A 23,995-nucleotide genomic window follows, 5' to 3' on the forward strand; every position below is an offset into this window, starting at 1 on the left:
TCATCTATTACAGGTATTGTCGCTGATCTTTGAGCTTTTTATTTCCTACAAAGCAATGCTTCACATCCTACACAGAGGTCAGTAACAAAGACTCAAGGTTTCCTCATTCCGTAGAGGGGAGGCTGAGGAAAGCCATAGTAAAGTCCTTTATTATACCCAGTCCCTTGCCTCTCAAGAGATTGAGGACAATCTCAAAATATCTAAAGAAGTCATTTCAACCAGAGTAGAAATAAGAGGAATGTGATTTTGTGTGTTTTCTTTTTAAGCGTTTACTGGTCTCTTGTAGCCCAGGCTGGCCTTGAACTCTACACGCAGCTAAAAATAACTTTGAACTCCTGATCCTCTGGCCTCGGTTTTCCAAAGGTTGAGATTACGGGTGTAGATGCTGCTCTGTGATTGGTTCTTGACCTCTCCTTAGGGCCCAGAATGCAGTTCTTTCCAGTTATGGGAGAGGCTAAATTTGAATGCAATGCGGGAAGTCAGATGCAGTAGGAACTATGAAAAGTGAGGAAGTGACTATGCTATATAATTAAGTATGCAATTGTTTTTATTTTAATTTTGATTGCAGGGGTTGAACCAAAGCCTCGAGGGTACTAAGTGGGTGCTTCACCTTGCACTGCGATTCACGCCCAGTGACTATGCCTCTCAGTGAAGTACGGTGGGTGGGAAACACCGTTTTCATTTTCAGGTGATAAAAGACACTGCAAGGATCCGAGCAATGTGTTCAAAGCCCCCTTCCTGGACCTTGGGTGCGCCATATTTTAACAGAAGTGGAAAGGGGATTGGGGGATAAGAGCCTGGCTCCGGTCAGTCTGTCTTCTTCTGGACACAAGAGACAGATCCCACCTCAAAGGCACTAAGGATTTATTCTAAGCCAATACCTGTCCTGAGACATGGGCAAAATTCAGGTTGCCCTCAATAACATACTCCACTGTGGAATAGCTACAGGATATGTTCTTAGTCACAGAACCAAAGAGTCATGAATCCCTGTATTTACCAAAGACCTTGGTGCCAACACTGCATAGGTTAGTTACTGCACATCAGGGGAATCTCTGCCGTGGTCTCAGATGCTATCTGATGACATACTTAGATTCTTGGTTTGGTACAAGTTAGCAGTCTGCTAAATGGATAAATTCCAGATGGGTGTGGTGGTGTACACTTGTACTGGAAGCACTGGTAAGGGAGAGATAGGCAGAGCTCTTCAAAGAGTTCAAAGCCAAAAAGTTCCAGGACAGCCAGGGCTACATAGAGATCCTGTCTCTGATTAGTGAACTAATTTAAAATAGATTTTCTTACCTGATGGTCAAGAATACTGGGTCAGTTACATGGGTTGGAGATAAACGGCTACTTAAAGGAACTAAAGATACTCAAATATAATTTTGGCTGTGAGTCTGCCACAGTCCAACACCCACAATCACAATCACCCGCAGAATCTTCATACACGTGGCTTTTCCAGAAAACCCCAAACACCATTCTTCCCTTCCTGCCCCGTCATCCGCAGGAGAAAAAAGATCTTACAGAATCTGAGGGCTGAGAATCCCGGGAGAGCTCTTTTGCTTAAGGAGGAACCAAACTTCATTACATAACAAAGCGTTTAACTCAGTGGGGACTCTGGAACAAGAGATTCTTTAACAGACCTTCGCACGTCCAGATCTGTTTGGACGGTTTATTCCTCCACATTATGCATCTATGTTGGAGTACTTATTTTCCCACAAAGATAGATCTTGACACAACGAGATACTTTATTATCGACTCTTGTACGCAAGAAAGATACTTAGGAAACAAATACTGGAGGTAGCTAGCTCGGGAGCCAGGGCTGGCTACCGCCTCTCGGCTGATTGGCTCGCTTAGCTGCAAGGGCTTCGACTGGCTTCCGAGCACGATTGGCTACTGAAGCCCCACCCCCTCCCTCATTGGACAAAGTGGTGAAGCGAGGATTGGTGGAGCGTAAGCTATACCAAGCCCCTGGTACTCAGCAGAGATGGCGACTGCAATCCGGCTGCTGGGACGGCGAGTTTACAGTTGGAGACTGCGGCCATCACCGTCGCCCCTCGCTGTCCCGCAGCGGGCCCACTCGATGTTGCCTGTGGACGATGATATCAACGGGCTAAACGAGGAGCAGAAGCAGGTAGGAAGGCCGGCCCCAGGTCCTCATGTCCCAGGTCTTAGCCAAGTGACTTGTGCCTGCCAGGCCTTGGAAACGTCTCTTAGAAGTTTGAGAGAGGAACTGCGCACTCTTCTTACTAATATTCAATGCCCGTGCCTTTGACTTCATTGTTATCTCTAACGAGGGAAGGCAGACAGCAAGGCAGCAAGGCATTCCTGGCTTTGAACTCCAGCTAGAAGGAGACCAAACCTGAAAGCCCGGTGATGGTTGGGTGGGCAGATTGGCTGGCCCTACGTCTAGTTGCTATCATAAGTCTGAGTCCACTTACAGTCCAACCTGTTCTCTCTCTGTATCTATCCCCTTCCCTGGAGTCTCGGTATGTATAGCTTTGAGTGGCCTGGACCTTGAGTAGCCTTGTAGACCAGGCTAGTCAAGAGTTACTTGGACTCTAGTAACTCTTGCTTCCACCTCAAGAGTGATGGGATTAAAGACACGGGCCATCGCTCCTGGCTTTAAGCTGTGGTTCTCAATGTGTGGTAGAAGATAGGATGGCCCATATCTATCAAGGCATTTGCTTTTTCCATGGTAGACTTTAAAGAATTCTGAAATGCAATCTTAAGTTTCTTTTCTTCCCCTCTTCAAGGCCTAACACACAAAGCCGAAAAAGAGCTTACTTAACACGGGTTTTCTACTTTTTTTTTTAATTTATTTATTGTTATATCTAAGTACATTGAAGCTGTCTTTAGACACACCTGAAGAGGGCATCAGATCTCATTACAGATGGTTGTGAGCCACCATGTGGTTGCTGGGGTTTGAACGCAGGACCCTGGAAGAGCAGCTGGTGCTCTTAACCGCTCAGCCTCAGCCATCGCTCCAGCCCCGGTTGTCTACTTTTAGTGCTGGGTTTAACTCTTCTCTACTCAAAGCCAATGAATAATTCCCAGGGATGCCTTGGGTCCTGCCAATACATATACATATATTAAGTAACTGCTGTAGGTTACCTAAGGAATTGCTAAGGAGTAATGGCTTCGCACACAGTGTGTCTGAGTCATTTGCTACCAAGGGCAAGGATTGCTATGAATGGTAACCTTAGTGGAGGAAGAGAGTGGAGCCCCGGGGCATCTTCTGTCTTAGAATCTTCTAGAATTCTAAAGTTCCAGTTTGCTATCCCACTAGCCCGTTGTCTGTTTCCTGAGCTGTTACTTTCTCTGTGCCCTGGGAAATAATGATTATGTTCAGATCTTGGGGGCAAACATACTTTTAGAGTGTAACTTTCCCAAAGTCCTGGTTCTAAGCGTATGAAACATTCCCGTTCATACGGAGTGCCATTTTTGTCCCTTTACTATCCTGTATGAATAAAGGAACTGGATGTTTGCTGGCTAACTCACTTACCCTTTTTACTTATTTTTAGATTTACTTATTTTATGTGTGCGAATGTTTTGCCAGAATGTATGTCTCTGTACAGTGGTGCTGTCTGGTGCCTGCAGAGGTTACAGAGGGTGTCCTTCCCTCTGGAATTGGAGGTAGGAATGGTTGTGAGCCTCTGCGGGGGTTGGGAATTGAAGCTAGGTCATCTCATCAGCAAAAACAGCACATCTAGGTAGGGCTATCATTACTGTGATCATGACCAAGAGCAACTTGGCGAGAAAAGGATTTCTTTGGTTTACACGTTCACATCTTAGTGAACACTAAAGAAGTCAGGCCAAGAACCTGGAGGCAGAAACTAAGGCAGAGGCTGTGAAGGAGCAAGGTTTGTTAGCTTGCTCCTCCTGGCTTGCCCTGCCTGCTTTCTTCCTCCTCCTCCTCCTCCTCCTCCTCCTCCTCCTCCTCCTCCTCCTTCTTCATTACTTTTTATTTTATTTTATTTTTTTGAGACAGGGTTTCTCTGTGTAGCCCTGGCTGCCCTGGAACTCACTCTGTAGACCAGGCTGGCCTCAAACTTAGAGATCTACCTGCGTCTGCCTCCCAAGTTCTGGGATTAAAGGCGTGCGCGCCGCCGCCGCTTCCCGGCTCTGTAGCTGTCTTCAGACACACCAGAAGAGGGCATCAGATTCCATTCCATATGGCTGTGAGCCACCATGTGGTTGCTGGGAATTGAACTCGGTTCCTCTGGAAGAGCAGCCAGTGCTCCTAACCGCTGAGCCACCTCTCCAGCCCTCCACGGTAATCTTATGGAGGCATCTTCTCAGCTGAGGCTCCCTGCTCTCTGACGACCCTAGCACAAACTGAAGTTGACATGAAACCAGTCAGCACAACTGATGCCTTGTCAATTTGACACACAAACACATTACTGTTAAGTTATAGCCTTTCTTTTTTACAAACTTAAAAAGTCTCACAGCCTTACAAATTGAAACACATTAAAAATTGTCTCTTTAAAAATATCTAGTTTGGGGCCTGGAGAGATAGCTCGGTGGTTAAAAGCGCAGATGGCCCTTTCAGAGGTCCTGAGTTCAATTCCCAGCAAGCACAAAGTCACAACCGTCTGTAATGGGATCCAGTGCCCTCTTGTGGTGTGCATGACTACAGCAACAATTTACTCACATAAAATAATTAAAAAAAAAATTTATTTTAAAAAAAATCCAGATTCTTTTAAAACTCATTTTTAAGAAGTCTATAAAGGCCCGGCGGTGTTGGTGCATGCCTGTAATCCCAGCACTCTGGGATGCAGAGGCAGGTGGATTTCTGAGTTTGAGGCCAGCCTGGTCTACAGAGTAAGTTCCAGTACAGCCAGAGCTACACAGAGAAACCCTGTCTCAAAAAAACCAAAAAAAAAAGAAAAAAAAGAAAAAAAAAGAAAAAAAGAAAGTCTATAAAGTTTCCCTGGGCGGTGGTGGCGCACACCTTTAATCCCAGTTCTCAGCAGGCAGAGGCAGACAAATCTCTTGAGTTTGAGGCCAGTCTGGTCTACAGAGTGAGTTCCAGGACAGCCAGAGCTACACAGAAAAACCCTGTATTGAAAAACAAAAATAAATAAATTAAAAAAAGTAACAAAAAAATGTTTAAAGTCTCTTAACTGTGGACTCTTGTAAAGCCAAAATAAGTTAAACAATTTCCTACTTCAATAGTTAAGAACCACGGCACAGCCACAATCAAATCAAAACCGCACTCCAATAGAGTAAATAACTCAATGTCCGATGTCTGGAATGTCCTCATGACCTTCTGGGCTCCTTCAAGGGGCTTGGGTCCCCTCTCCAGCTCTGCCCTCTACTGCACACATAGCTTGTCCTCTAAGTGCTGGTAAGCTCCACTTGCTACAACTGCTGTTCTTGGTGGTCCTCCTGTGGTACTAGTATCTCCAAAATGCTGGGGTGTCTGCTGCGGCTGAGTTGGACTTCTACCAACAACCTCTCCTGGGCTCTCTTCATGGTGCCAAACCTCAGCTTTTCTGCATGACCCCTTTAATTAAATATAATCTATGACCCTTCACCAAGAGCCTCTCTTGCCTCCTCACAATGCCACATTACAGTTGCTCTCTATGACCCATTGATACCTTTAAAACCAGCAGCATCTGGGAGACTTACACACGGTCAAGTTCAGCTGCCAGCACAGCGCAACCTTGGCCATCTCTGCACCACAAGTCAGGCCTCCATCCTTTCTGCATTTCTCTCAAGAATTTTGTCTTCCATAGAACAGCTCACCAAGCTTTGAAAACTCAATGACTTCTCTAGTTTAAAGTTCCAGAGTCCTTCCACAATCCTTCCAAAAACAGCATGGTCAGACCTATCACACACACTATCCCGGTACCAATTTCTATCCTAGTTAGAATTATAATTGCTTTGACAAAATACCATGGCCAAAAGCAACGTGAGGAGGAAAGGGTTTATTTGGCTTACAATTCCATATCTTAGTCCATCATTGAAGGAAGTCAAGAGAGGAATTGAACCAGGGCATGAACCTGTAGGCAGGAGCTGATACAGAGGCCATGGAAGGGTGCTCCTGCTCACTGGCTTGCTCTTGATGACTAGCTCAGCCTGTTTTCTTACAAAAGCTGGGACCATCAGGCCATGGATGCCCCACCCCCACTAGGCTGTCCCCTCCCCCATCCATCACTAATTGAGAAAGTGCCCTAGAAGCTAAGGCTGCAGAGACAACTGCTCAGCTGCTAAGAGCACTGGCCGCTCTTTCAGAGGTCATGAGTTCAGTTCCCAGCAATCACAGGGTGGCTCACAACCATCTATAATGGGAACCGATGCCCTCTTCTGGTGTGTCTGAAGACAGCTATAGCATACTCATATACTCAAAATAAATAAATAAATCTTTAAAAAGAAAGTGCCCTAATTAAATCACTTAGTAAGAAAAACACAAGTTACAGCTGGCTCTTGGAAGGGGGTTCCCATTGATGCTCCCTCCCCAATGACCCTAGCTTGTATCAAATCGGTAGAAAACCAGCTAGCACATTTCTCTTACCCACTGACCCACTTGTCCACCCTCTCAATGAATCAACATTGTTTCAATGCTTTAACCTGAATTCTTTAAAGAAGAGTGCCTTCATTTATAGTAGGGATTTATATGGTTCTTTGTTTTGAGACAGGATGTTGCCGAGGAGCCAGGCTGGCCTGGAAGTCTTAGTAATCCTCCTGCCCAGCTTCCTGAGTGCTGGCATTACATACGTGAACTCTTACATACGTAAACTCCTATATGCAGCTTGATAATGCACCCTCCCCCGAAACACACACCATTTATGTATATTCATTGTACATGGTGTTAGGTTGCATACAGACAGCCATGTGCTTTGAACATTTCCCTCCAATAATGTGTTCTCTTTGTCTGTCTGTCTGTCTGTCTTCTTCTTCCTCTTCCTCCTCCTCCTCCTTCCTCTCTCTCTCTCTCTCTCTCTCTCTCTCTCTCTCTCTCTTTCTCTCTCTCTGAGACAGTATCTCACTATGTAGGCCTGACTGGACTCAGACAGTCCACCTGCCTGCGTACCACCACAATTAGCTTTTATAGCATTCTTATTTAAAAAGATTTAAAAATAATTTTTTGAATTGTTTTATTGTACGAATCTGTGTGTCTAGGTGGAGGTCAGAGGGCGACTGTGTAGTCTGTTTCCTCCTTCCACCTTTACCTGGGCTCAGGGGGAAGTAAACTGAGGTCTTCAGGCTTATGAGGTGAGGCTTTAACCCGCTGAGCCACCTCATCCAGCCTTTCTGCGATGTTGTTAGCAGTTCAGTAAGAAGGCCTTGATAACATGGCAGACAAACCCTGACTTCAAATGAGAAGAAGTTACATATTAAGTTGTGTTCTTGTAACCAAAGAAAAGGTGGGGAAAGGAAAAGGAAGGGTGTGGTTAGGAATGGCGCTGACCCGGAGCTCTGGCTGCAGGAAGGAGCTCGTGTCACTTAGAGGCTGCATGAAGGGATTGGGACTGTAACTCTCCTGTAGCCTCAGCCATATTGCTACACCTCTTCAAAGTAGACTGGCAAGATGAACCAGTGACCAAAGGCGCCTGACACTAAAGCCACTGCTCTGAGTTTGATTCTAGAACCCACACGGTAGTAAGAGAGGACCGACTCCCAAAAGGGACCTCCATATATGCTCAATGGCAGCACACACAGACACACACACACACACACAACATGCAGACATAGGATTTTTAAAATTAACAACAACAAAAGAAACTCCCAACTCCAAGGCTGTATGGTTGCTGCTCTGGAGACCTCACGCTTCAGACCTGAGACTCTAATGCTCAGGCCTAGAGAGCTAACGTTCCTGTCAGGAGAATGTCTAAGCCCATTGAGAATCTCTTTAGCCACAGTCTCCGGAGACTGACACCTGCGCAGAATTGAAGGGGAGAACCTCAGAGAGCACTGAGTGGGTCCTGGAAAGACATGGGAACGCTGGAGGGCAGCCCGTGCGGTTTGGCTCAGGGTCTTCTGTGTCACTCTGGGTGCCGCAGGAAGGCACGGGGTAATTTTATGTAGGGCTGCATTTTAAAAATCATCTTTAACACTCGAGGGATTGGGATACATGAGTTCAAGTTCAGCTTGGGCAAAACTCAATCTGAAGATTGATAACATGATAATGTCTTAATCATTTCCAAGAGGTCTAAAACAAGAACCTTTTTTTTAAAGATTTATTTTTTTTTATTTTATGTATATGAGTCCACTGTAGCTATACTGATAGTTGTTCGCCATTATGTGGTTGCTGGGAATTTGAATTAAGGACCTCTGCTTGCTCTGGTTGGCCCTGCTATGTATTATATCTAAGTACACTGTGGCTGTCTTCAGACACCCCAGAAGAAGGGGTCATATCTCATTACAGATGATTGTGAGCCACCATGTGGTTGCTGGGATTTGAACTCAGGACCTTCAGAAGAGCAGTCAGTGCTCTTAACCACTGAGCCATCTCTCCAGCCCCAAGAATCTTAAGAAAGAGGAGACAATCATTGTCCTAGTTAGGATTACTCTTGCTGTGATGAACACCGTGACCAAAAACAAGTTGGGGAAGAAAGGGTTTATTTGGCTTACAGTTCCATCTTGACAAAGTCAGGGCAGGAACTGGTTTGCTCCTTGTGGCTTGCTTACTCGCTTTCCTATAGAACCCATGACCACTCCCCACCCTAGGCTAGCCCCACCCACAATAGACTGGGCCCTCCCCATTGATCACTAATTAAGAAAATTCCCTACACTCTACAACCCCATCTTAAGGAAGTATCTCCTCGTTGAGGCTCCCTCCTGTCTGAGGACTCTACCTTGTATCAAGGTGATGTGACACTTGCCTGCACAATCACCTCTAAGGAAACATAATTTAGTGGGGCCCCTAAGCCTCAACCTGATGCTGGGTGGTGAGCTTGCTTGTGGCCTAGCTCCCAGAATACTCTGTTTCAACCACAGGGGCGTTGCTCTCAGTGGCAGCCATGTCTTGGTTTCAGCAGTCTCTGTCTCTCTCCCTCTAGCTTCGTCACACTGTATCTAAGTTCCTTCAAGAGAATCTGGCCCCCAAAGCCCAAGAGATTGATCAAAGCAACGATTTCAAGAACCTAAGAGTGAGTTGCAAGGGTGTGGGTAGGAGTGGAGGAGGCCTCTGGGACATGACTCCCTGCATTTTACTTTTGCCTAGAAAGATGGCCACTGTCTCCTGGTGACAGGGGCCCTCGCTAATAAGAGCATAGCCCCTTTCTCTGAACAGCTTGGTTTTGTTCTGGCCATACCTGACTAACTACTTTCTCATAACCCACCCCACCGTTCTGTTGGCAGGAGTTCTGGAAACAGCTGGGGAGCCTGGGAGTACTGGGCATCACTGCCCCCGGTGAGTTTGGCTTCTTTCCCGAAAGAGAACTCTCTCTGTGGCCAAAACAGGCAGGAAGGGCAGTGGGCATGGTGGCACATACCTGTAATCCCAGCAACACTCAAGGGGCTGAAACAGGAGGATGACACTGAGTTCAAGGCCAGCTTGTGCTATACAGTAAGTTCCAGGCCAGCCTAGGTCACAAAGTGAGACCCTGATTCAGAAAAACGAAAGCAAGGGGCTGGAGAGAAGGCTCAAGCTGAGCTTGCTGCGGAAGCAGGAGGCCGGAGCTCAGATCTCAGCCCTATGTCAAAGCCAGAGGCCTGTCCCACCGACGCCTAGAATCCCAACACTGAGCGGGGCGGGGACTGGGGGCTTGCTGGGGCTCACTGGCTACCAGTCTAGCCAAAAAACACACGTTCCAGGTTCCCTCAAAAGGAAGAGGGTGGAGACTGAGAAGAAGATGCCCAGTATCTTTCCCTGTCCTCTGTGCTGCACACAGGAGTTTGCAGTCACATACACATGTGCACATATATACGTACATTCATATATATACACACACAGAGAGAGAACAAACAGGAAGAGGGGGAAAATCATTCCAAAAGAGCTTCCTCACCCTCAAACCTGAGGCAGCACCCACTGACTGTGAGACCAGAGCAGACATTCTTACGTCATTAGTGACAGCCAAAGGAAGGGTCTCTCAGACTCGGCTTCCTATGGGATCTGCATACTCTCCAGATTCCTCTAGATGTCTTGGGGGATTTAGAAAATTCTAAGTCAAACTACTGCCCTAGTAGATCAGTTTTGTCTCACTGATTCCTAAGCACTAGTGGCTTGTAAACAGGAATCATTAGGAAAAGTATATGTCCCTGAGTGACGGCCTAAGTCCTCTGCTTGTAGTTTGTCCCCACAGGTCCTTTGGGGTCAGAAATGTGACTAAGAAGGGTGTCTGGGTCCTCGGATATGTCTCATGATGTATTTTAATGGGCTCTTGAGCCGGCCTAATGTCCTCTGTGAGTGCCATGACTTGTTGGTGAGGAAAGGCAGAGAGAGAGCTGGTGTGTTCTGTTCTGTACCTTCTAGAAAAAAGACCCTTCTAGAAAAAAGACCCTGCCTGGGTCTACCAGTGCATGGGCTGCTGGCCTCCTCACCCAGCCGCAGTCCTGGGGCATGAGAGCAAAACGTTTCTTTCTTTCTTTTTTTTTTTTTTGTCCTTTTATTCTTTCCTAAACAATAAAGAACAGTTGCTTCTAATCCAATACTTGGAAGGGTAAGGCAGGGAGCCTGGGGCCAGAGCCAATCTGGACAATAGAACTAAGACCCTGGCTCAAAACCTCGGTTGTGGTGGTGTGGCTGGAGAGAGGGCTCAGTGGGTGAAGAGCACTTGTTGTTCTTGCAAAGGGCCCGCCCTCAGTTCCCAGCACCCGCACGGAGTTCACAGCCATCGGCCAACTCCACTTCCAGGAGCTCTGACAAGCGAGGGCGCCAGGTTTGCACATGCCTACATGCAGGCAAGCACTCAGGCCAACAAAGCAGGATACATCTAAAAAATGTAAGAGAAAATAAGCTAACAACTATTTGTATAAAATATCTACTGTCTATAATAGTGGATGCTATCTAGGGGCTTTAGAGGATGTGGGCAGGTGTGCATAAATTATATTGCCATCTTATGTAAGAGATATGTCTGGATTTGGTATCTGGAATGGGTCTGGAAACCAGAGATGCAGGTGATGGTTTGACTGGTGTCTGTATATTTCACCTTGTATCCTCCTGGAGTATAGAGGTCCTGGGCTTTGAGTTGGCCTTGGGAAGTCACATGAATAGTGGTGTAATGACTCATTTAAACCATGCCAACGTGAGGGACTCCGGGGGAGGGCCTACTGGGAACCCCCAAACAAGATTTGTTTTATTTTGCTCTGACGATTTATGATCCCGTCCAACATAATGTGTTTCTGGTTATATTAAATGGAAGAAAGAAGCAGTTTAAAATCAGTGGGCTGAAGCTAAGCTGTGTGATAAACATTTGTAACACTGGCGCCTGGAGGAGAGAGATACGAAGGTTGTAGGTTCAAGGCCACCTGAAGCACAGGGGACCCTGAGGGAGAGATTGAGAATCTAGTTTATTTGCTAGAATGTTCAAGTGTCCCCAACATGACAGAAGTGGTGCCTGAAATCCCAATTCTCAGACATAAGGCAGGAAGAACAGAAGTTTTAGAAGAGGAAGGAAGGAAGAAAGGAAGGAAGGAAGGAAGGAAGGAAGGAAGGAAGGAAGGAAGGAAGGAAGAAAGAAAGAAAGAAAGAAAGAAAGAAAGAAAGAAAGAAAGAAAGAAAGAAAGAAAGAAAGAGAAAGAAAGAAAGAAAGAGAAAGAAAGAAAGAAAGAGAAAAAAAGAAAGACGTAAAGGAAGGACTCTGAGGTCACAGTGTAGCTTGTGGAATGTATGCTTGGTGTGAAGCCCTAGGTTTGATCCCTAGCAAGTAAAAAACAAGAAAGAAACCTGTTAAAAGCCTTTCAAGTGGACATTTTATAAAGAAAGCCAGGGCCAGGCAGTGGTGGTGCATGCCTTTAATCCCAGCACTTGAGAGGCAGAGGCAGGAGGATTTCTGAGTTCAAGGCCAGCCTGGTCTACAGAGTGAGTTCCAGGACTGCCAGGGCTACACAGAGAAACCCTGTCTTGAAAAACAAAAGAAAGAAAGAGAAAGGGGGAAGGAAGGAGGGAGAGAGACAGAGACAGAGAGAGACAAAGAGGGGGAGGAGAGGGGAAGGGAGCGGAGGGGACGGGAGGGGAGGGGAGAGGAGGGGAGGGGAGGGGAGAGGAGAGGAGAGGAGAGGAAGCCAGGGCTCTTGTCTGTGCTGGGGATTGAACCTCAGGCCTTGCAAACGCCAGAAGAGTGGCAGTGAGCCGGGGTACCAGGGCCTAGAGCACCAGGCAGAAGGGCCTGGTCACCCGCTCCTTACACAGGCAGCTGAGCCGGGGGACCAGGGGACCAGATGCTTTGATTTTCTTGGAACAGCTGTCAAAGAAAACATACTTTCTCTTTTTTTCTTTTTTGTTTTGTTTTGTTTTTTCCGAGACAGGGTTTCTCTGTGTAGCCCTGGCTGTCCTGGAACTCACTCTGTAGACCAGGCTGGCCTTGAACTCTTTTTTTTCTTTACATTTCCTTTCCTTCTTGATTTTTGAGATGGGGCCTCAGATAGCCCAGGCCTGCACCGAGTTTGCTATGTAGTCAGAGATAACCATTGAACTCATGATCCTCCCACCCCCACCTTCCAAAGTCCGGGATTACAGGTGTGTGCTACTGTGCCTGCCCTGAAAACCTTTTTCTTCTTTCTTTTAAAGTTTTTTCTTTTGCTTTTTATTTTTATGTATGTGTGTCTATGTATATATTTGTATGTGTGCACATACGTGTTGTTTATGCATTCATGCCTATGTATGTATACCACATCTATATGTATCAGTTCCACTTTGTTTCCAGAGCTAGGCTATAAAATCCCACCTTTGGGCCAGAGAGACGGCTTAGTCATTAAGAGTGCTTCCTAGTTTTCCAGAGGACCCAAGTTCAGTCCTTGCTATTTTTCACCTTGGGTGAATCATAATCACTCTAACTGTATCTCTAGGGCAGTGGTTCTCAACCACTAAATGCTGCAGCCTTGTGCTGTGATGACCCCTCAACCATAAAATCATCTTTGTTGCTACTTCATAACTGTGGTTTGGCTACTGTTATAGATTGTAATGTAAATATTTTTCAAGGCAGAGGCTTGCCAAAGGGGTCGTAACTTTGGATCTAGGGGATCCAAGAGGGTTGCTTCTCTTCAGGTCTCTGAGAGCAACCCCACCCTTGGCATAAATGTACACTCAGGTAACTAAAAACCACTATTAATCTTTTCAAAAGTCTCATCTTTTGAGGTCTCTGCACATGCATAGTCTGTAGCTGAAGGTTTGGTGCTCTGAGCAGGGCCCCTTCCCACCCAACCCTCAGGGTTCCCCTGCCTCCTTTTTCCATCCATCTGCTTCTGCCGTCTGTAACTTCTACAAGAGTGGGCGCTCAGGCCTTTGCTTGTCCTCGCTGAAGATGTCTGGGATAAAGCCAGTGCTGGAGATGACGGTCTCCTGAGCTATACCCGAACTGGCAGCGGGCAGAGGCCCTAGCACCGGCAGTGGGCAGAGGCAGCGTGTGACCTAAGCAGAGTCCCTGGCACCGGCAGCGGGCAGAGCCAGCTTGTGACTTCCTGGCTACAGCCTTCCACCCTTGCTAGGAAAACTTGCAATTGATTCCAGGGTGTTTCTTTTCTGCCAATTACTGTAAGATTCCTGTCTGTGTTCCTATGTAACCTGGCTGCCTTTCTGCTTCCCACACTGTTCCACTCCCAGCTCAGTATGGTGGCTCTGGCCTGGGCTACCTAGAACATGTGTTGGTGATGGAAGAGATATCCCGGGTTTCGGGAGCAGTGGGCCTCAGCTACGGAGCTCACTCCAACCTCTGCGTCAACCAGATTGTTCGCAATGGGACCGAGGCACAGAAAGAGAAATACCTTCCCAAGGTAAGGAGACAGGGATAGGAGAAGCTCACATGGACTCAACACAACCACCATATGACAAGTGTGACTTCCTGGCTACAGCCTTCCACCCTTGCTAGGAAAACTTGCAAGGTCTCCCATGGTGGGGGCCGAGCAGATCCTCATTCTTGAATTGTTGCCATAAGCTAAACATAACTAGAAAATGGACTGATACTGCTTTAAGATACTTGAGTCAGAAAACTTGAATATGCAAAGGGCTGGAGAAGATGGCTCATTGGGTAAAAACATTGACTGCTCTTCCCAGAGGATCCAGGTTCAATGCCCAGCACATACATGTGGCTCACAGCCCTCTATGACTGCATCCCCCAGTGACCCAAGCCCCTCTGGCCACTTTAGGCACTGCACACACCTGGTACACAGACACACAAGCAGGTGGAATACATAAGCTGGAAAGCAATAGAGGAAGATAATATTAACCCTTTGTCTCCACAAACAGGTACAAATATACAACATACCAAAAGAAAGAAAGAGAGAGAGAGAGAGAGAGAGAGAGAGAGACAGCAAGGGCAGAGCATAACTTGTGAGTCAGATGACTGACATTTGATTGGACAGGGACTTTAAGAAATTAAAGGTGCACCCCTTTAATCCTAGCACTCAGGAGGCAGAAGCAGGTAGAAACAAACAAAAGATGGAAAGAAAGAAACCTTCCGCCAGCAATGTGGTGACTTGTGACATACGTGGAGTTTCAGCTGCTTTGGAGGCAGAAGCTGGAGGATTTGGCAAGACCCTCTCTCAAAAAACAAGTCGGAGCCAGCGAGATGGCTTAGTGGGTAAATAAACGTGCCTGCCTCACCACGCTGGATGAGCTGAGCTTGATACGCATAATAGAAAAAGAACCAGCTCCCGCAAATTGTCCTCTGACACACACACACACACACTAGCCTATGTGCACACATACACACAGAACAAATATGTTTAAAATATAAAGACCATAGGATGAGGGGAGGCTTAGTGGTAAATTCCTTGCCTAGCATGTGTGAGACCTTGAGCCAATCCCCAGCACTGTGGCAGCGAGGCCTGGTAGATACTTGGCAGTTTGAACGTGGCCCGGAAGAGGCAGTTCCTGGGAGCTGCTATTGCAGGGTACTTCCCAGTCCTGATGAGACCGGTTTTGGTTTTCGCTGTAGCTCATCAGTGGTGAGTTCATCGGAGCCCTGGCCATGAGTGAGCCCAACGCTGGCTCTGACGTTGTCTCCATGAGGCTAAAAGCAGAAAAGAAAGGTAAGGCCACTTGACCGAGCATCAGGAAAAGGCAGAAAGACAAACTCGAGCGTAGGGGGGGTAGCTGTTAGGGGTGGCCTCTGCTGGGTTCGGTACTGGTTCTCGGCAGGGTGGCAGCAGTTCTGTGGACTGATTGGCTGAGCCAGGACAAGGGACTTCAGCAAACTGCCAATTCCTGCCCTGCCCTTAGGAGATCACTACGTTCTGAACGGCAACAAGTTCTGGATCACCAATGGCCCTGATGCTGATGTTCTAGTTGTCTATGCCAAGACAGATTTGACCGCTGTGCCAGCTTCTCGGGGCATCACAGCCTTCATTGTGGAGAAGGTGAGGGTGGTGGGCGTGGCCCTGAGAGACTCCACCCCTAACCAAAGTGACAGAGGTAACTCACTCACTCCCTCCAGCTGCTCAAGATTAAGATCTGTGTTATATCCTCTGCCCCCAGGAACTGGCAGGGAGGCAGAGACTTGAAGAAGAAAGTAGCCTAAAAGTCAAGTCTGGTGCTGGCAGGGTGGCTCAGTGGTAGAGCAGACCCTGGGTTCAATTTTCAGCACTACAAGGAAAAAAAAACAAAAAAAAAACAAAAGTAGAGAGGCTGTGTCAAGTTTGAAGACATTAAATCTGTCCACGGAGTTGAGGAAGAGGAAAATGGAAAAGAGGCCAGGAGAAGATATTTTTCCTGAGCTGAGCAGAATCTGTGGGGCGGTTGAGACTTGGGTGGGAATGTAAATGATAATTTGGGCACTATACCTCTGATAGTGAGTACGGACAAGACACGATGCATCAGGAGTTAGATTAAAACTCAAGGGTTCCATTTGGGGTTGAGTTTTGTGGTAAACAAATCCAGCCACACAAGGTGACATGTTTGTCATCTGAGCAGCACTTGACAGGCAGGCAGGGCATGAGTCTGAGGCCAGCCTGGTCTTTGTAGTGAGATCCAGGGCTATCTAGCAAGACTGCTTCAAAAAATAAAAATAAGAAAGAGAAAAGTTTTCAGTGTAAAGAAAAGAAAAGCAGGAAGATTTTTTTTGTTGTGTTGCTTTCAATTTTTTTAAGATGGGGTCTCATTGTGTAGCTCTGGCTGGCCTAGAACTTGCTAGCAGAGGTCTGTCTGCCCCTGCCTCCCGAGTGCTAAGATTAAAGATGTATACCCCACTCTGGAAAAAAAGTTTAAAATATATAACTTTAGGGAGCAGGTTTTGGCTTCATGCCATCTGCCTATAAAGATGATGAAGAAAGCAAGCAGATGCCACTGAGGCTTGGGGACCCAGCTGCAGGGGCATGCTAAAGAGTTTAAGTGCATGGTGTCAAGGCTGGCAGCACCCTCCAACCCCGGTCAGGGAGTAACTAAGACTGGAAAGGCCTGGAGGTAACTGGAGGCAACAGCTCGGGGCCTCTGGGGCCACTTGGCAACAGTGTCTGAGTCAAGGCATGTAGGTGGCTGGAACTGGGGTTCCTTTAGGGACAGGTGGCAGATTGGCATGGGCCGTGGGAGTATCTTCAGAGTGATATCCCTGGGAGAGTGAGGAGACCTGAATGTTTGAGAAAACTGCTCCCCTGAGAACCGGGGAGAAGCAGGCTACGCGGCAGAGGAGCTGGGAACAAGGTTGGTTTGGTGTGAAGACTGGAGTTTTGCTTGGAGAGTGAGCGTCCGGAGCAAGATGCTGGCACATGGGGCAGGTAGCAGGGCTTGTAGGGAAAGTGAGCTTCCCTTGGTCAGCAGCCTCCATGGGGCACGTGTAACCAGGGCGTCCTCTGGTTTCCTGTCAAGGGCATGCCTGGCTTCAGCACCTCCAAGAAGCTTGACAAGTTGGGCATGAGGGGCTCCAACACCTGTGAGCTCATCTTTGAAGACTGCAAGGTCCCCGGTAAGTGTCCAGGGAGTGAGGGCGTCCCTACCCCGACTCCCTTGCAAGTTGGAAAAACCCATCGCCCCATGGCAGAAGTTCACAGCCATCATCTGTCCCGTGATACACAGTGGGACTGTGGGCCTGGAGCTGCTGGATGGCTGGCTGTCCTGGATGGCTGTCTGTCCTAGCCACAGACCCTGCTACTGTTTGCTTGCCTGCCTAGGTGAAGGATGGGGTTTCTTCTGTGGCTTCCATGCCTCGCCTAGCCTCGTCTACTGACATCCTTCAGACTGTGCACTGACTGACCAGCCCATGTGCTAGCCTGACTCTGTCATAAATAGCCCTATGAAAACAGGTTAAAGGAAGAGAACTTATTTTGAGTCATGGTCTCAGGCGTCAAGCCCATGGTCCTTTGGCCCCCTTGCTTCTGTGCCCAGGGTCGGACAGAGAATGAGGGGAAAGGGCTTGGGAGAACTGCTTATCTTATGGAGATCAAATAACAGTGATAGAAGAGGCCAGAGTCCCTTTCGACTCAAGGATATACCCCAGTGGCCAGTTTTCCCTGGAGGTTCTTCCTCTGAAAGTTTCTGTTGTCTCTGTTAATGCCATCAAATTATGAATCCATCATCAGGTTAATCCATTGAGTAGGTCAGCCTTCATAATCCAGTCACGTCCCAAACCCCACCTCGGAACACTGCTGCAGCGAGAGCCAGGCCTTCCATACACACACACACACACACACACACACACACACACACACTAGCCCACAGCGGGGCATTTCCTGTACAAGCCACACCGCTCTGAATTACACTCGGTAATGATGCTAAAAGCCCATCTGAATAAACTGACAGAAGCCAGACTCCATGAAGGGAAGGTAATTTGATTTTGCAGGAATAGCTTCTCCCTGTGCTCTATCTGTAAACGTGACACTATGCGGCACTGTTGGAGAGCTGAGGGTGGAGATCTGGTCATCAGTTAGGACTACTTGGTGCCTCAGCTATAAATCGTCCTGAAATAGTATGCTGTACACAGGGGTCTCTAGAAAGGGAGACCATGCAGACTCATCTTTATAAAGAGAGAGGAAAAACTCCATCCACCAGCCTTAAAAGCAGTTAGACTGTCAGTGTCTATACCCAGTGTTCTGCCCACACCTCCCAAGTCCTTATTAGAGGGAGTAGGAGCGCAGTAACTCTGAAGAGCCTTGTCTGACTTCCACTTATCCCACAGCTGCTAACATCCTCAGCCAGGAGAGCAAGGGGGTCTACGTTCTGATGAGCGGGCTGGACCTCGAGCGCCTGGTGCTGGCAGGCGGGCCCCTTGGGTAAGTGTAAGGGTTCTGGAGGCCTCCTGGGTAAGCACAGAGCTTCACGCATGAGGCTATGGGAGGCCTGAGATCTCCAGCCCTTGTCAGGTTAGCAGCTCCGCCCTGGTGTCTAAGAGAAGGTGCAGGAAAGGGACTTCATGATCTGTCCTAGAGAATCTCTTATGTTTAATTTCTTCACCGGGAAGGGAGATGGTATTAGGTGAGAGATGGCAGCTGAGGCCTGAGGAGCCTCTGTTTAGTTAATGTGCTTGTGAAACCAGAGGCCCAGACTCTGGCAGCTGGGCAGGCGGTGTTGTGGCTCAGCAGGGAGGCTCCCTCTCAGGTTCCTTTACCTTTCTCTGAGGTTTCAGCTCCTTACCCTCCCACCTCAGCCTTCAGGCCTGATCCCCTGAAATACCCAATTCCCCACTTGACAACACAACTCCACAGGCCTCCTCCTTTCTGGCAGGATCATGCAGGCGGTCCTGGACTACACCATTCCCTATTTGCATGTGAGGGAAGCCTTCGGCCAGAAGATCGGCCGATTCCAGGTAAGTGAAATAGTGGCTGAAATGTCTTCTTCCGCTGGCTTAAGATTTTCTGTTGGGATGAGGAGTTTATGGAGCACTGTGGGGTGGCTGTTGCCCTTTCTCTTACAAAATGAGCCTGAGCCCACAGGACGCAGCTGCTTTCTCATTCGGCCTGGTTTTGGAGATTCATCACATTTTTGTTCTGCCCGTTCCCATGGGGGCTGAATGAACGGTAAAGCCTGCAGAGCACTGGGGCTTAGGAGAACAGGAGCTGTCTTTCCAATCCCGCCGCTCTGGCTGGAAGAGGCTGCTAGGAGCTAGCCACATGAGAGGTGGCTCTTGGGCCTCATCTCCTAGAGGTGTCTCCACCTCCGTTGTCCTAAGCAGGTCCCATCTCTTCTTTGTACCCTGGTCCCTCATCCCTGGCATTAACCTGCTTTTGGTAGTTAGAGTGTCCCAGCATGTTGACCCGTTGGTTCCTTTTGTGCCAGCTGATGCAGGGAAAGATGGCCGACATGTACACCCGCCTCATGGCAAGTCGACAATATGTCTACAATGTCGCCAAAGCCTGTGACGAGGGCCACATCATTGCCAAGGTAGGGGCGACTCCTCGGGAAGAAGTGGGGCGGTGGGTTATCTACTTGGATGGGCGTCGGTGTGCTTGTCAGGACCCCGCTGAGCAGAGCTGCCCTCCACAGGACTGTGCCGGTGTGATTCTGTATGCAGCCGAGTGCGCCACACAGGTAGCCCTGGACGGCATTCAGTGTCTAGGTGAGTGGCTCCCGACCCGACTCCTGGGGTCCCTCTCCACTCCTCACCCTGTTTAAGCCAGCCACACCCACGCTGGTACCTTCAGGCTCATCTGCCCACTGTGAAGGGGAAAGGGAAGTTTTTGTAAGGGCAGCCAGTAAATAAATGGATGCTCATTATTTTAAAGGGGGCAGGGAAGGGCCTGGAGGCACAGCTCAGTGGTTAAGAACGCTGGTTGTTCTTCTAGAGGACCCAGGTTCTGTTCCCAGCACCTACCTGGCAGCTCACAACCATCTGTCACTGAAGTTCTATGGAAACCAACACCCTCTTCATGTCCTCTGAGAGCACCAGGCATGAATGTGGTGCACAGATGAACATGCAGGCAAAACATCCATATATGTAAATGATTACAGATATAGATATAAAACGATTACAGACTCAGTGGCTGACATGAGCAAGAGGGGCAGGATTCAAACCTACGCCTGCACCCTTCACCACTGACCAGCGATGGACGAGGTCGCTCCACCTGAGGCTTCTCTCTCTGGTGACCTTACACCAGGCATATATCATATGAACATGTGTGTGTGTGTGTGTGTGTGTGAGTGTGTGTGTGTGAGTGTGTATGTGTGTGTGAAAGAGAGAGAGAGAGCGCGCCAGGCGGTAGTGACAGTCCTTTAATCCTAGCACTTGGAAGACAAAGGCAGGTGGATCTCTGAGTCTGAGGCCAGCCTGGTCTACAAAGTTAGCTCCAGGACAGCCAGGGCTACACAGAGAAACCCTGTCTCAAAAAACGAGTGTATGCGTGGTTGTGGGGGGGATGGGGAAGAGGCTACAGCTGTCCTTATCGTCCCTGCCTGGTGTAAGGTCACCAGAGAGAGAAGCCTTGGGTGGCCTCGTCCATCGCGGGCCAGTGGTGAAGGAAGGGTACAGGCGTAGGTTTGAATCCCATCTCTCTTGCTCATGTCAGCCACTGAGTGGGCAATAGGGTGCGAGGGGGTGGGGGGAGGTACACTCTCTATAGTCCTGGCTGCCCTAAGGAACTCACTCTGTAGACCAGGTTGGCCTTGAACTCACAGAAATTTGACTGCCTCTGCCTCCCAGAGTGCTGGGATCAACAGTGTGTGCCACCACTGCCCAGCTTTTCTTTTCCCCCTGCATTTTTTTTAAAGCAGAGTCTCACATATGTGAGTGTATGGTGTAGCTGAGGATGACTTAGAACTTGCAATGCCCTGCCTCCACCCCCTGAGTACTGGGACTATAGGCATGCGCTACCACACCTGTTTGTATAATGCTTTGGATCCAGGGAATTGAATCCAGAACTTTGGGTGTGTTAAGTGGATACATTACAGCCCAAAGCCCCAGATTTTGCCCTTTCTTTGTCTGGGGTCTGGGCATCTGGGAGACTTTCTACACAGCCCTGCTGTGCCTTCCTGACCCCAACAAGGTTCCCTCAACACCTTTGTTTCTGTTTAATCAGACCTCCGGCAGAGCCTGTATATTCTGGGGTGTTTACTGGTTCAGACAATAGACCAAAGATGTTCAGAAAAGGCTGGGCCTGGCAATGCATACCTACAACCCAGTACTTGGGAAACTAAAGCAGGAGGATTGCAGTGAGCTTGAGCCCAGCCTGGTAATTTCTTGGCCAACCTGGGCAGCAGCTCAGTGTGGTATCCCTAAACATACACAAAGCCCACACCCCAGCACTGTATTAACCAGATCACAAGTTAATCCCAGAACTCAGGAAGTTAGAGGAAAGAGAGTCAGAAGTGCAGGTCATCTTTGGCTATATAGTGAGTTGTAGGGCAACCCTGTCTCAAAAAGGAAACAGAGCCGGGCAGTGGTGGCGCACGCCTTTAATCCCAGCACTTGGGAGGCAGAGGCAGGCAGGTTTCTGAGTTCAAGGCCAGCCTGGTCTACAGAGTGAGTTCCAGGACAGCCAGGGCTACACAGAGAAACTCTGTCTTGGAAAAAAAAAAGAGAGAGAGAGAGAAAAGAAGGAAGGAAGGAAGGGAAAAAAGGAAGGAAGGGAGGAAAAAGATTATATCGGTCTCTTGGGGCTTTGCCGGCAGTGAATAAAAGCACCAGAACCAGCAAGATGGATGCTTGGTTTGAGAAGGTCACTCCCAAGCCTGGCAGCTGAGTAGGGTCCTCAGGACCCACATGGTGAAAGGAGAACACTTACACATGTCACACACGTTGTCTTCTGGCCTCTACATGTGTCTTCAGGGCACATGTGCATGCACACACATATACACAAAGTAAATAAATGTAAAAGAAAAGAAAAATCGTACCTGAACCGCACATGGGCTCCTTTTCTTGTCATTCACTAAACATTCCAATACAACAACTGCTTACATGGTACTTATGTCGAATTAGATATAAAAATAACCTGCAGATATTCAGAATGTGGACTGGGATTATAACTCAACAGTCCAGCATTTGCCTGGACTGTGTGAGGCCCTGGCTCAGTCCCTGGCAGAGAGAGACTGGGAGGGAGAGGGAGGGCATCGCAGGGATGCGCGATGGTCGATGGTCGTATGGGAAGGAACCAGTCTCTGATGGTGCTGGAGGGTCTGTTTGCTGCCTCGCTTCACCCCGCCTTCCGTTCTGTCCTCTCTCTCCCCACATCTGCCTCACAGGTGGGAATGGCTACATCAATGACTTCCCCATGGGCCGCTTCCTTCGAGATGCCAAACTGTACGAGATTGGAGCTGGGACCAGTGAGGTGAGGCGGCTGATCATCGGCAGAGCTTTCAACGCAGACTTCCGCTAGCCGGCTAGCCCCGCAGCCCATCGCCCCCTGGGCCCAGCACCGAGAGGCCTTTCTTTGGAAGCAGAGACATGGCAGCCCTCTGACTTGTCTAAGGAAGCCCTGCAGCTCAGCTGCCCTTTTCCTGCCAGCCGTCTGCCCTGCGTGAAGTCGGATTCTCCAGCCGTTCTGCTCAGTCAGGAAGCCTAAAATGACTGCTTAAAGGATTTCGGCTTTTCTGGGGCTTGGGGAGGGTGACAGTGTCTGCACCATTGCTCTCTACTTCTGAATGTGACAGCCTCACCCTCTGAGGTAGCACGTGGCAGTCACCCAAGGCACCCAACTCCTCCTCTTGGGCAGACCTCTGGCAGGGAGCCTTTCTGTCCACGGGTAATGGAGGCATTGCCTCTTTCTTTCTTTCTTTCTTTCTTTCTTTCTTTCTTTCTTTCTTTCTTTCTTTCTTTCTTTCTTTCTTTCTTTCTTTCTTTCTTTCTTTCTTTTTTGGTTTTTCAAGATAGGGTTTCTCTGCATAGCCCTGGCTATCCTGGAACTCACTCTGTAGACCAGGCTGGCCTCGAACTCAGAAATCCACTTGCCTCTGCCTCCCAAGTGCTGGGATTAAAGGCACGCGCCACAACTGCCCGTGCCTCTTTCAGTTGTCAGATACTTGTGATCTCTTTTCTTGAGGAAAAGGCAAAAACCGTGTCCTTCTTAGCAGTTTCCCCAAGAGCTATAGCTCAGAATGCCTATGTGGCAGGCCCATGAAGGGAAGAGTCCGGTCTAGCCAGGACAACAGAGAAGGTTGGCTCCCTGGTGCACCTGAGTCTGTCTGCATCACTCTGGCACAGGCTAGCACTGGACTTGCTCATGTGACCTGCAGCTGACTGGGCAGCAGGCACAGGCCCTGTGGCCCAGCCAGGGTTGCCTGGCTCAAGTCCAGCCTTGCTGCCTCTGTATATTTCTCTAGACACCCTGTGGCTAATGTCATTACAATTGCATATTGTATGCTGCCATTTTGTATTAAACATACTGCAAAGTAAACTCTTCTGTGCCTAAAGCAGTGTTCTGAAGGAGAAGCAAGCCCCTCGCTGTGGCCCTGTCTGCATCCTGTGACTGTCCTTGAAGAGTCCTGCCCTTTAGTCTGCCCTTTGGGAATGGGACAGGAGGCCAAAATAAGAGGTCTCGGACCCGGAATCTCCCGGTGACTTTTCTTTTTCTTGTGTGTGAAATTGTACCTAGGCTGTGCTAGGAAGGCACTGTGCCACTGAGCCAGCCCCTACCCCCCCGCCAACTTTTCCATGGTTATTTTAGTCTCCTTATAGCTGAGACTAGCTATGAACTAAGACCCTGAACAATAGATCTGGCCCCATCTCTTGAGTGCTGGCATGACCCACACTCAACATTCTGCTTTTTCTTAAAGGAAGGGTGTGTGTGTGTGTGTGTGTGTGTGTGTGTAGTGTAGTGTAGTGTGGGAAGACAGGAGGAGAGTCTTAAGTTTCTGGAGGCCAGCCTTGAAAGGTTTTTGTGTTTTTGTTTTTGATTCAGAGTCTAACCTGTAACTCAGAATTCTCCTGACTGCCAGAATTATATGCATGAACCACCACACCGTGTACATCTCTGAGTTTTGTTACATTTGTCTCACTATATAGCCCAGGCTGGCCTTAGACTCAAAGACCCTCTT

General features: G+C 48.4%; 1 protein-coding gene across 1 annotated transcript; it reads left to right on the plus strand.

The window, feature by feature from the left end:
* The first annotated feature begins 1,944 nt into the window (after positions 1 to 1,944).
* On the plus strand, positions 1,945 to 23,355 carry Ivd (isovaleryl-CoA dehydrogenase). Its single transcript, XM_052183247.1, has 12 exons — positions 1,945 to 2,128; positions 9,003 to 9,092; positions 9,304 to 9,355; positions 13,706 to 13,875; positions 15,039 to 15,132; positions 15,323 to 15,459; positions 16,904 to 17,000; positions 18,210 to 18,303; positions 18,755 to 18,836; positions 19,307 to 19,411; positions 19,514 to 19,586; positions 22,205 to 23,355. The coding sequence occupies exons 1-12, from the start codon at positions 1,982 to 1,984 to the stop codon at positions 22,336 to 22,338; spliced, it is 1,275 nt and encodes a 424-aa protein (XP_052039207.1). The 5' UTR covers positions 1,945 to 1,981; the 3' UTR covers positions 22,339 to 23,355.
* The last annotated feature ends 640 nt before the right edge of the window (positions 23,356 to 23,995 follow it).

This window comes from Apodemus sylvaticus, chromosome 5, assembly GCF_947179515.1.
Source record: "Apodemus sylvaticus chromosome 5, mApoSyl1.1, whole genome shotgun sequence".
NCBI lineage: Eukaryota > Metazoa > Chordata > Mammalia > Rodentia > Muridae > Apodemus > Apodemus sylvaticus.